General features: G+C 45.5%; 1 protein-coding gene across 1 annotated transcript in view; it reads right to left on the bottom strand.

The window, feature by feature from the left end:
• Positions 1-13,695, bottom strand: part of LOC134527097 (discoidin domain-containing receptor 2-like) — a 745,508-nt gene that overhangs the window by 233,107 nt on the left and 498,706 nt on the right. The window contains exon 7 of the mRNA XM_063359451.1: positions 10,762-10,969. Coding sequence (XP_063215521.1) covers positions 10,762-10,969 — 208 coding nt within the window. The remainder of the gene's footprint in view (positions 1-10,761; positions 10,970-13,695) is intronic.

Below are 13,695 nucleotides of genomic sequence, written 5' to 3'. Positions count from 1 at the left end.
GCTACGTCGACTATTGAATAATTTGATTAGTAGACTGAAATTTTTAACTATAGGCTATAACCGAACGGCTTCGATAAACGTAAAAAAAAAAAGACATGAAAAAATACCAAACCATGGTTCTGGACCTTATTTTCGACAACTAATTTTATTAAACTACTGCTCATTTTGTTAAAATTCATTAAATAGTTAATACTATAAATTTTCTTTCAGAACTCTAATTTGCGCCATCCGCCACAGATGGCCGTAACATGGTTACAGATTTGCTATCAATGCGATTTAAATTATTTACTCCTGCCGTATACCCAAAGCTGAGATGTTACACACAAAATTAAAAAAAAAAAAACGCTAAATACGATGGAAATAATCTTTGGCGTAGATAAACACGTGCGCCCGCTACACGCGTCCCAGGCGCGAGAGTAAAAGGTTGTCGCGCCTAGCATCGGCACATTTGTATTTTTTTTTCGCGTCGGGGAGCTGGCACGCAGCAAAGCGAGAGCCTCGGCTCCCCCAAAGTGGCCTCACTCGCGCGCGACCAGGTGGCCGGCGATTATTAACAGCGTCGATAAATTACGCCTGGTTTTGCGCCTGGGCAAGGAGGATGCTGGCAGGGTGAGGGGGCGGGTGGGAGGGAGAAGGCGACGCCCTCATTAGCAGAGAGCACCAGCTATACCAAAACTCGTCTCTGCAAACGACTCCCCTCCCCTCTACGCTTCCCAAACAAATTCCACCCCCGAGATGTGCCCTGGAGCTCTACCGCGCTACCCGGCATGGGTTTAAACACTTTGCACCTGAGGTCTAGGCACAGCCCAACCCAGATCTCGCCCCTCCCCTTCTTCGGCTACACGATCTATAAACCCTGGACACGCTGGATTACGGAGTATTTGTTTTAGCCATAATAACGCGGGTGCCAGAAGTAGGCGCGTGTAAATCACGGGGGCTAAAACTCTGGGACGGTAAACGTGGGGAAAGATTCGAAGAGGGAAGGGATTGTAGGCGTGACCATTAGGAAGAGGTAAACGGGGTAGCTGACATAGGGGTTCGCGTAGCGTATTTCAAACGTTATCAAAACAGTTTGTTCCCGAAAGTGCACGGGAAATAAAAAAGGGGGATGACGTGGGGGAATAGGGGATTAGTGTTTTAAATTAGATTTCGGGAGTGGGCGATGGGCATTGCGTCGTCCACCCCCCCCCCCCCCCCCTTACACGCAACCATTCCAGCAGCTGGAATATTTCCAACGGACGAGTTGAAATTGCTGAGTTTTAAGCTGCGTAAACATCATAAGCGTATTAAAGATGGCCGCCTGAAGGTTGGTGAAAAGAAGAGGAGAGACCGCTGCTTTCGCTGGCGTGCCCAGCATTTTTAAACGTTTGCGCGATTGCCGGAAATTTTCCCTTTCGTCTGATGCCGAGTTACAACATTAAATGCCTTCTTCACAGGAGGACAAATGCAAGCCAGCTCCGAATTTTATTTTATTTTTGGGGCAGCCTTGACCGATTTATTTATTTCTTGTGGTTGGCATTTTTATTTGTATCTGAATTACTTTCAAGTGATACCAACTAAATTATTGTTTAGGTGAAATATAGATGTGTCTCAAACCATAATTTTCACCTTAAAGCAATTTTATCACACTGGTTATTTATGTGTGACGCTAAACACCCATATTTGCCAACTAATAGGAATTTATTTTTATATCCCTTTGATACAGTAGACACTGTAAACGTGTTGACGACTTAGGAATACAGGGTGGCCATGAATATGTATTACAAATTGATAGGGATGGTAGATGTAGATGTGTGGAAAACATTTTATTAAGAAACACATGTCCGGAAATGCATCCTTATACCTGAAACTGCGCAACAAAGTAACAGCGGTAGGTAGGCAACCTGGCAGGGACGGTGACGTCGGATGTCAATAACGACACATGTGTATCTGTATTTATGCAGGTTTATTTGTACGCTTTACATTTGCTGCTCAAAATGTCCTCCGCCACACCCGATACATACAGTGCAGCGCCGTAACAGGTTGCGTCGCACATTGGAAAGACAGCTGGTGTGTTTCCTATGGTCTGAAACGCAGCATGTATCCTGCCCACCAGTTCATCCTTGGTATGTACAGGAGTGGCGTACACAAGGGACTTCACATGGCACCAAAGGTAGAAGTCCAAAGGCGCCAAAGAAATCTATTACAGGATACAAGAAATTGCGTTCTATTTATATGAATAAACTGTACATGTTTCTTATGCACCTGGTAAATATAACTAAAAAAGATTGGTTTCTTAAATGACTTGCAATTTGGTTAAGAAATCAAATAACGATTCATAGTTTACAATGCTAGGCTTATGGATAACTCCTGCTTTTAAACGACAATTTAAAAAATCCGAGATCAAATGCATCAGAGATCTGGTTGGAGGGACATTATGCCAGATTTTCTTTCTGACGTGAAGGGCAAACTGTATCGACTTTTGTTATTTCCAATCTGTTGTCCCGTCAAAAGAGCCCGTGCAGTTGGCATCCCCCCTCGTTCAACCGAGCGCGCGTTGAAAACCTGCTTTGCCCTCCTGTCCCGCTCACCGCTGATGGCATGCTTAGTTATTCGCCGCACGATGTTTATTTCTTTCAGGGATTTTTTTTTTATTTTTATTTTAGGAACCGGATCACGTTTGTAAAATTCTTCTTTCCTGGTGGAGTTTCCATCCCCCTCACTTACGCTCTCAGTCCCCTTAAACCGTTATCCTATCCCCCTTTGCCGTCTACCCACTTCATGGTCTGTCTACCGCGTTCCACGGCCTGCGATCTCAGGGGGTCGCTGCACCATCTACCTCCCTCCCTGTTTTCCTGGAGCTATTCGCGCGCTCCGCAGAATCGAGGCACCGAGCATAGAGATTGCTGCTCTTGTTCGGTTCCACAAGGAGACAAAAAAATTCCACTCACTTTCATCGTACTTAAACGCAATTAGCATCTAAAGAGTATCCCCCAAAAGCGAAGAGACTGGAGGAAATTTCCTTCTTGGGATGTTTCTTGTGGTTCATGGCCAAAGAACTTTTTTTTGTAGTTCCTTTTCTTTTCCGGTAGCCGCAAAAGCACGTGACCATTATTGTCGGCGTTTGTTTTTATTTGTATTTCTTTTGTCTCCCGATCACATCGTCCTCCTCGCACGCTTCGTCCGTGTCTGTCCTGATGTTTTCTCCAAATTGTTGCTTCCCCTACCGTGTGGTGTCGGGAGGAACAGAGCACGTCGCTAATTCCGGGGAATGGCAGTGGATGTTTTTATGGAGCTCCTCTCTTGTGAGGCAGTAGTGGCGAAATGAGTTCCCGATGAACCGGACCAGAAAGCCCAAGCATTTATCACGAATATCTAAAGGACCTGCAGGAATAATTTGGCCATTGAAATATCCCGATAGTCCTTTTAATGAGGAAAACCCATATAAATAATAAATATAATAGGCTATCTCAAACTCTTCTCAAATGAATTGCTATCTCACACGTAGAATTTCAAAGACGTGATGTTGCACCAACTAACTGTAAGTTCTAATTTTGAAACGTAAATATCGTTATTATTTAAAACTAGTAATTTGTAATAAACTGAAATTTTATTTCTCAGTACAAAGTTCATTTTTGTTTTTCTGATAGTAGGAAGACAAGAAGGAATGGAGGGGGTTGGGGGTGAAGAAACCTCATCACATGACATTTTTATGTGATGATGAACCCAGACCGGATAATTTTATCTAATAAAGTCAATAAGAACTTATTTAATATATGTGATACGTTGTATGAAATCTTATACAGCGTGGCCATGAATATGTGTTACAAATTGATAGGGATGGTAGATGTAGATGTGTGGAAAACTTTTTATTAAGAAACCCATGTCCGGAAATGCATCCTTACACCTGAAAACTGCTAAACAAAGTAACAGCGGTAGGTAGGCATAAGAAACATGTACAGTTTATTCATATAAATAGAACGAAATTTCTTGTATCCTGTAATAGGTTTCTTATGCACTTGGTGTAGGTAACTCAAAAATGAAAACAAAAAAAGTTCGCTTGGTTCCTTTTATGTAAAAGATTTCCATGTTGATATTCTTTTGACACGCAATAGTAACCAAACAATGAGCTCAACATTTCTAATAACACGCGGTTATGGACACTCTCCTAAGTATAACTCCACCGATGACTTATGCGTGTTTTTCATTATCCAGTGTGATCCATCCCATTGTAGAGGGTAATGTGATATATCTTTGGAGTGTGAATACAATAAAAAACCAATGGTGCCACAGATCAACGTCGCAGACGTCGCAGCATACTTTCGTTTCTAAAGTAATCGGATGTGTCTTCAATAATTGGAGACGTTAGTTTGCGTTACGTCATAAGCGTGCATGTGAAATCATTATGGATAGGACGTATTAGTCTTATTAGACTTATTAGACTTGGCTGAGTATTCCAGTGAATTGCCACAGGTGCTTCTTTAATTGTTGTTGTTCTGCAGCACAGTATTATTTGTTTCTTTAAAACTTTGGAAACACGTATTTTATTTTAATGACACTAGATTTCGACTACTTATTAAGTATAAAGTTAAAAAAGATCGATTTTTTTTTCAACAAATGTTTTCATGATAAAATAAAATTTTTTGGACAAACGCCATTGCAGTTATGCTTTTTTGTTATGAAAAGGAGTGCAAGATAAGAAATAAATAAGGAGGTCGGACATATATAAACTCCGTGTTTTCCAGTCCCCGATATTAGTTTGTTTGTCCCTGGTGACGGGAACAAATGTCACTTCACGTAACGTCGCAAATGTATTGTTAATGGAAATATACTGTGTCTTTCAGTGCTGTCATTGTTGTGTTGTCAATAATACCTGTATATTTTAATATTTTTGTTTGTTTGTTTGCTGAGTCGTTCAGGTTTGCGGTCTGTCTGCATTTTCTTGTACTTGTTGAAACTGTTTCGACAGTGTTAGGACACGGGGGCCTAACATTTGTCCGAATGTACACTTCTCCGAACGACCACTTCTCCAAGCTCTTTTTGTTCGAATGACCACTTGTCCGAGTGACCACTTGTCCGAGCGGCCAACTCTCCTCGCTTAGAGAGGCGGATGGTGTCTCCCACCCACTCGACCTTGCTCCGCCCTGCCTCCTACTTGACAGCCAACCCCAGCACGGCAGATAGGCCGCCAATCAGCAATAACAGTTATCACACTGGGAGGTGGCTACCGAAACTAACACCGCTCGTACATTCGGACAAATGGTATACACCCTTATCCCACAGTGTTCGTCTGTGCTGTTATTTTTTCATGGCTAAAATATTTCCAAGGAATACTTGTGCTTTCGATATTTAAAGTTTGAATGTGTTCGTTTGTGCTATCGTCGTCATGTTTTTTACATTACCTGTTTAGGGTTATTATTGGGTCCATCTGCTTGACATCAGTTGATTTAGACTTGTTCTCTGTGGGTATATGTTTTCAATTTTTGTTTCTTACAAGCTTATGCTCAGGCGTTGCCATGCCTCATTATATGTTTTTGTAATTTGTTTGAAGTAGCTACACATATACTACCATCACTCTATCTGTCTCACTAATTCTCTATCTCTTTATTTATACCCCTTTCAAAATCACTCTATATATGCATCTATATACCTATCTCTCTTTCTACATATATGTATCAATACATCTATATATCTCTACTTCTCTACTTCTTTATGTCGCTCTCTATCTCTTAATATATCCCACTATCTCGCTCTATATCTATATCTACAATTATAAATACCTCTATCTCTCTACATCTATATATATCTATATTTATCTTTATCTCTCTATCTCTCTATATGTCAATACATATCTCCCACTATCTCCTTTATCTCATGATATCTCTAACTATATGCCAAATATCGTTATATATTTATCTATCTCTCTGTTTAATTTGCTTTACCTCTCTTTATGTCTGTACCTCTTTATATATATTTCCTTTTTATCACTCTATTTCTATATTATATTTTATTTTATTTTATTATGTTTTGTGTAGGCATCCATACAACGAAAACACACGGACTGCCGATAAACAAACATATTATTTAAAACCGCTCGCTTGCCATTAATAGTAAAATTATTGTACTAATTTTGAAAATTTTCCGCGGGCATGCGCACGAAAACCCATCAAAGTTTGATCTCGTTCGGATGATTGGTATAGGAACGCATACGGGACAAGAAAAACTCGTTTATATACATACTCACTCATTAATATTAGTCTTTATATAGTTACGATTTGTTTTACTATCGAATTGCTAATCAGTTGAATTAAACTTCAGAACAGATACCATGGAACAGACCCGTTGGCCTTAGGCATCATAGACTTCGAATACGCAATGCGTGTAGCCTAGGAACAGGCGCTTTGTACACATCCCTGGAAAACGTTTAACAATCTCCGTACAAGAAAATTCATGGCAAACGTGTTTTGGTACGATATTGGATGATTTTTTGAAACTTGGGTCAACAATTACAGCAAATATACACAATTTTTATTGTGAACAGGTTTAATTTTCAGGCGGCGTAACTTCTATGCAGGAGTTAAAGAAACGAAAGCAGTTTTGCAGAAAGTGCTTGGAACTGAATAGAGATTATGTAAAAGTCTAAGGCAGGTCTGTAGTAAATTACAAATGTAAATATAAACCTTACACAAATATTTTTAATGACCTAACGGAGCTTACTTTACGAATATTCCTCGTTTATAGATTCTGCATTCTTAAGTTTTTTTCCATGAGAAAAGTGCAAACCTGCAAAAATTGTACTAAATCAAAATTACTGATTGCATGAATCATTAATCGAACGAATAGGTTTTGATAATAGGAAGTATGGTTTACCCTACCCCAATTCCTGAACATGGTCATTGCGGTTAATTTGTTCGTCCACTCGCCTACCACCCTAGTGAGCTCGGTTCGATTGCCGGCGGTGTAGAAATGGATATTTGACAGTGGCAAAAGTTGTCATTAACCAATCGATTTTTTTGGGGTACTTCTGTTTCCTCTCACCTATTCATTCTGTCAAAACTCCAACCGAATCTAATCAACTCTCACCGTTTCTGTTTACCCATATGTTGAAGAGACGCTAAAACTCGGTCCCACACGCGATGTAAATTTTTTTGTCACATAATTTTTTTTTTTCAAAACCTGTTTCTAATATTTACATAATAGCATCCCTTGCATTTGTGGCTGTGCGACACATATTTTTAAAAAGATATTCACTTAGTTTATCATAATGAGTAAAAAAAGGGCGTAATTGTTCGTAATCATTACTTGAGCGAAATCCTTCACCCAAGAGATTACAATATGAGGACATCTGTTTAAATTATTTGTCACAGAAACAACAAAACTAAAAGGATGTGTAGATTTAAGATTTTAGGAATAATCATACCCAAACCTTCCATTTTACCAAAATTAAACCTAATTTCTATTACTGTGTTTAAAATATGGATTTTCTTACCTATTTAAACATACATCAACTGTCAAATGACGCACGCTCGTATCAATAATTTGGAATTCATACTACTTTATTTTCGTTCGTGGTGACAAAATACGCCACATTCCAAATCCCGCACAACCAAAATGTCTCCGTCAGTGAGAAAAATGAACAATGCATTCCGCGCGTGCTTGAAACGAAACTGCGCATCGCGTGTGTTCCGCTCCATTTTGCCTTCGCGCAGAAAAAGAAAATAAAGACCAGATCATCGCGTTGCACGCATCTCCCGTGTGCTTGGCGTGTGAAACGGAACGCCGCTTAACGCAACCACATGCCGCGAGCGGCGCTCTTTCCGAAACCCATTCGCGCCGTCTGCTCCCGCCGGGCATGCCAAAGTAAAGCTGAAAAAAAAATGGTGGGCAGAGAATTGAATTATTCGCAGACGTGCGTCGCGTTTCGCCGGCGCTTCTGCGCGATTTTTTTCCAGTTGGCACCGAGATGCTGGCTTGATTTCACCACACCTCAGGCTTTTATATACTTATATATATATTACTTCCTTATTTTATTCTTTTCCCCCTCCTCCGCCCCCCTGGTGGGCGAGGTCTGTTCCGAAAGCGAAGCCCGCTAATACCACTGAGTGCTGATGGAAGGACCGGCTGGCGGTAAGGGCCAACTTAGTAGCGAGTGCGCCGCAGAATAACACGGCAACATGCGTTCCCGACAGACATATATATACATAGTTTTATACTAGTAATTAGTAGTTTGTTTGATCTGACTTATAATTTACCTCTAAAAGTTTTTTTGGTATACTAATTGTTTTTTTTTCTTTGTTGTTACAAAAGTTAAAATAATGTGTAGGACTATATACTACTATGCATGCTATACTACTGGCCTTGCAGTGTTTACTCGGACACGAACCACTCGCGATGGTCTGGATCCTGACTGCCCCGCTCATTCGGTCCGAGATTTAAGGCAATTAAACGTTTTTGAATACAATGTTAAACTATTCACGTTTTAAATAGGTAACGTAAAAGAATGCTCACTAAATATCCAGGGATCTTCACATCATAAGTTTACGGCGATTTTCGTAAATTTACAGACATTGAGTTAACTTACTTTTAACACGAATAATGCAAAGTAGTATTCTAGATATATTAAAAAAATCGCTTAATTATACAGTAAGAACACGCTTATGTTGCCAATGTAAGTGTTAACCTTGGTTTAGAACGAAACATACAACTCGGAATTCGAAATACAGCAAAGTTTTTTAGAGGCTACGATTATTTGAAATTACTGAAACCTCTTTGTTTATACGAGTTAAAATATTTTTTTTAATTCCGTAAATTTATTGTAGTTTCTAACAGTATTCCAATCATTGGAAAGTAACAATGATTTTCTGTATAGTCACAAAAGAAAATATAATAATTAACAGTTTTTTTTTTTACTTCTACGTGGCATAAAAATATTAATAATGGATAAACAATCTAAACGTTTAAGAATCAAGCATCAGATGTGAAATATCCTCTACGTTATATGTCAGATTTTAACTGACAAACGTCAGCTGCAGGTTTGTTGCAAAAAATAAAAAATAAAATAACTAAATCTTATAATCTAAACATGCTTCCCATGGCTAATATTTGCCTTAAAGTTTCAAGCTAAACAGCTTATTTTAGAGAAAATAATTCATAAATAATTTTAAAGTTTACATTGAGTGTATACATAACTTTTAATTAAATACATTTTTACAACCACTATGAAAATTGTCACTGAAGCAAATGATTTTATTGAAATTACTGGTGGTAAAAAGACTTTAGTAACATTCAACGTAAATAAATTAGTGAATTATAACCATTGCACGAAAATCAATTTACAATTTCAAACAATTTTGCAGTGGTTTTAAAAATTTGTATTTTCAAGAAAATTTATACGGATGATCAACATTCTGTCTTAAATACTTTCTTTATTATTTAAAAAATAATAATTTCTAACTTAATAGGCGTATTTCCTTGGCAAGTGGTTAGGACAATCAGTCGTAAACTTTTTTTTAAAATTATTATTTCTGACAAACCTTTAACAGAAGTTTATAGATCAAAATTTTTACTCAATATGTATAGAGAAGAAATGATGTCATCTCTCGCCTGTAAAGATTTTGGCACACCATGGATAAAGGACCTCTGGATCAGAATCCAAACCCTGGTTTTCCCGCATTCTTGCAACAGCTAGCTCAGTCCGCCCGGGATTCAGAAGAAACCATGATATCTGAAAACTACTCAACATGTTCGAATGGCATCATTTTACGAAAAGCATTTAAGATAAAGCTTCGTTTCTGAACAGAATTTTTATAAGAAAGAATCAAGCAAAAACGCTTGTTTTGAGAGTCATTTTTCATGGGTGTAACATACGGGACAGATTTTTGAGAAAACTCAATGATCTTGCTATACCCTTCATCTTCATTTCTCCGCTGAAATTTTATAGTGGTACCTATGCACGACGAGAAGACTTGCGCTTGGAGGCGATACCGTGTTAAAAACACCAGCGAGCATCGCACTTATCATCCCGATTCATTCACACAGAAAAATCACTGACTAGGCTGTCCCAACAAATGCACTAGCTGAGTGACGGCCAACACTAAACATTACCAAGTGTACTTTCCTGATCTGGTGGTCTTTGTTAGCAGACACACCTATTAAGCCATGATATTCTCACAGAAGTATTGAAAAGATTTTTTTCTTTAATTTTTTTGCTTTCATAATATTGTTTCAAGCATGGGCGTAGATCCATGGTGGGAAGGGGTCCCACCCTCTCCACAGTAATTAAGAAGCCCCTCCCTGAAGGTCTCTTTTGCGCTTGCAATTTCGTATCTAGGAAACAGTATTGATAAAAGTAAACGTCAAAACTATTATTCATGGAAAACTTTCCTTAAACTATAAAGTTTTCCGACTGTTGCGTGCATATAAGCCAAAATATCGGCAGTAAACAACATACAAGCACCCTATCCAAACGTGACTTGTGTTGGTTAAAACACAAGCGCAAAATCTCGGGCCACGTTGCCTCCTTTCCCCCGGAATTCCGAAGGCTATCCCTTGTAATCGTTCAGATTTGCGCCCCTGGTTTTCAGTTATTTACTTCAAATTTATTTATTTATTTTAATATTTCTTAGAAGGATGGGCACAAAACACGCCACACAAAGTATCTGTTTTATTCTCACACAACAGTGAGACAATAAAGACCTGTTGCCAGCAACATGTAATGCTCGGTGCCGGAGACGATGCCTGCCATAGACGGGCCGCTAGACGGACGGAGCCTGGGTCACTCACCCGAGTCGAAGGCGACCTCGCTGACGAGCAGCCAGCGCGCGGCGAAGTGCAGCTGCAGCTTGAGGTAGCGGCCGACGCGGTTCTGCAGGTTGACCGTGACGTTGCGCGCGGCGTCGCGTGACACGTCAGCCGCCGGCGTCAGCTCCAGAGGCGTCGGCTGGTAGCGGTCGCCATTCAGGCTGAAGTACACCAGCACCTCGGAGAAAACCTGCGGACAGCAGGGCGAAACTCCCGCGAGATGCTCCCCGAACCTCTTCCTCGGTCTGCAGTACCTGGGGTCGCCCCAGGAGGCATGGAGTCGCCCCAGGAGGCATGGGGTCGCCCCAGGAGGCGTGGGGCCACCCAGGAGGCGTGGGGTCGCCCTTGGAGGCGTGGGGTCGCCACAGGAGGCGTAAGGCCGCCACAGGAGGCGTGGGGCCGTATCAGGAGACGTAAGGCTGCCCAGGAGGCGTGGTGCTTCACTAGGAGGCGTGGGGCCGCCACAGGAAGCGTGGGGCCGCCATAGGAGGCGTGGGGCCGCACCAGGAGACGTGGGGCCGCTCCAGGAGGTGTGGGGCCGCTCCAGGAGGCGTGGGGTCACCACAGGAGGCGTGGGGTCACCACAGGAGGCGTGGGGCCAACCAGGAGGCGTGGGGTCGCCCTAGGAGGCGTGGGGTCTCCCCAGGAAGTGTGGGGTCCCCAGGAGGCGGGGGGTCGCCACAGGAGGCGTGGGGCCGCCACAGGAGGCGTGGGGCCGTATCAGGAGACGTAGGGCTGCCCAAGAGGCGTGGTGCCTCACTAGGAGGCGTGGGGCCGCCACAGGATGCGTGGGGCCACCCAGGAGGAGTGGGGTCGCCCCAGGATGCGTGGGGCCACCCAGGAGGCGTGGGGCCGCCACAGGAAGCGTGGGGCCACCACAGGAGGCGTGGGGCCACCCAGGAGGCGTGGGATCGCCCTAGGAGGCGTAGGGTCTCCGCAGGAAGTGTGGGGTCCCCAGGAGGCGTGGGGCCACCCAGGAGGCGTGGGGCCGCCACAGGAAGCGTGGGGCCACCACAGGAGGCGTGGGGCCACCCAAGAGGCGTGGGATCACCCTAGGAGGCGTGGGGTCTCCCCAGGAAGTGTGGGGTCTCCAGGAGGCTTGGGGTCGCCCCAGGATGCGTGGGGTCGCCCCAGGATGCGTGGAGCCGCCACAGGAGGCGTGGGGTCGCCCCAGGATGCGTGGGGCCGCCACAGGAAGCGTGGGGCCGCCACAGGAAGCGTGGGGCCACCACAGGAGGCGTGGGGCCACCGAGGAGGCGTGGGGTCGCCGTAGGAGGCGTGGGGTCTCCCCAGGAAGTGTGGGGTCCGCAGGTGGCGTGGGGTCGCCCCAGGATGCCTGGGGCCGCCACAGGAAGCGTGGGGCCACCACAGGAGGCATGGGGCCACCCAGGAGGAGTGGGGTCGCCCCAGGATGCGTGGGGCCACCCAGGAGGCGTGGGGCCGCCACAGGAAGCGTGGGGCCACCACAGGAGGCGTGGGGCCTCCCAGGAGGAGTGGGGTCGCCCCAGGATGCGTGGGGCCGCCACAGGAATCGTGGGGCCACCACAGGAGGCGTGGGGCCACCCAGGAGGAGTGGGGTCGCCCCAGGATGCGTGGGGCCACCCAGGAGGCGTGGGGCTGCCACAGGAAGCGTGGGGCCACCACAGGAGGCGTGGGGCCACCCAGGAGGAGTGGGATCGCCCCAGGATGCGTGGGGCCACCCAGGAGGCGTGCGGCCGCCACAGGAAGCGTGGGGCCACCACAGGTGGCGTGGGGCCACCCAGGAGGAGTGGGGTCGCCCCAGGATGCGTGGAGCCGCCACAGGAAGCGTGGGGCCACCACAGCAGGCGTAGGGCCACCCAGGAGGCGTGGGGCCGCCACAGGAAGCGTGGGGCCACCACAGAAGGCGTGGGGCCACCCAGGAGGCGTGGGGCCGCCCTAGGAGGCGTGGGGTCTCCCCAGGAAGTGTGGGGTCCCCAGTAGACATGGGGTCGCCACAGGAGGCGTGGGGCCGCCACAGGAGGCGTGGGGCCGTATCAGGAGACGTAGGGCTGCCCAGGAGGCGTGGGGCCTCACTACGAGGCGTGGGGCCGCCACAGGAAGCGTGGGGCCGCCATAGGAAGCGTGGTGCCGCACCAGGAGACGTAGGGCTGCCCAGGAGGCGTGGGGCCTCACTAGGAGGCGTGGGGCCGCCACAGGAAGCGTGGGGCCGCCATAGGAGGCGTGGGGCTGCACCAGGAGACGTGGGGCCGCTCCAGGATGCGTGGGGCCGCCACAGGAAGCGTGGGGCCACCACAGAAGGCGTGGGGCCACCCAGGAGGCGTGGGGCCGCCCTAGGAGGCGTGGGGTCTCCCCAGGAAGTGTGGGGTCCCCAGTAGACATGGGGTCGCCACAGGAGGCGTGGGGCCGCCACAGGAGGCGTGGGGCCGTATCAGGAGACGTAGGGCTGCCCAGGAGGCGTGGGGCCTCACTACGAGGCGTGGGGCCGCCACAGGAAGCGTGGGGCCGCCATAGGAAGCATGGTGCCGCACCAGGAGACGTAGGGCTGCCCAGGAGGCGTGGGGCCTCACTAGGAGGCGTGGGGCCGCCACAGGAAGCGTGGGGCCGCCATAGGAGGCGTGGGGCTGCACCAGGAGACGTGGGGCCGCTCCAGGATGCGTGGGGCCACCTCAGGAAGCGTGAGGTCGCCACAGGAAGTGTGGGGCCTCTCCAGGAGGCATGGTGCAAATTAATTCGGAAATTCGTTTGATTAGTGAATTTCTGCTAGAAAAACATCAATAACAAAATTTCTTTTCAGAATAAATTTAGACAAAAAATAATTATTACTCAGACTATTACTATGCCATGAGTCATCTCAGAAAAACTAAAATGAAACAGAAACTTCCTTCTCCCTGATATCTAGCGAATCCCTCCTTCTCATGCGAGCGTGAGTGAGCA

Source organism: Bacillus rossius, chromosome 1 (assembly GCF_032445375.1).
Source record: "Bacillus rossius redtenbacheri isolate Brsri chromosome 1, Brsri_v3, whole genome shotgun sequence".
In the NCBI taxonomy this organism is placed as follows: Eukaryota; Metazoa; Arthropoda; class Insecta; order Phasmatodea; family Bacillidae; genus Bacillus; species Bacillus rossius.
Note: the sequence above shows the minus strand (reverse complement) of the source record. Positions and strands in the feature narration are given on the sequence as shown.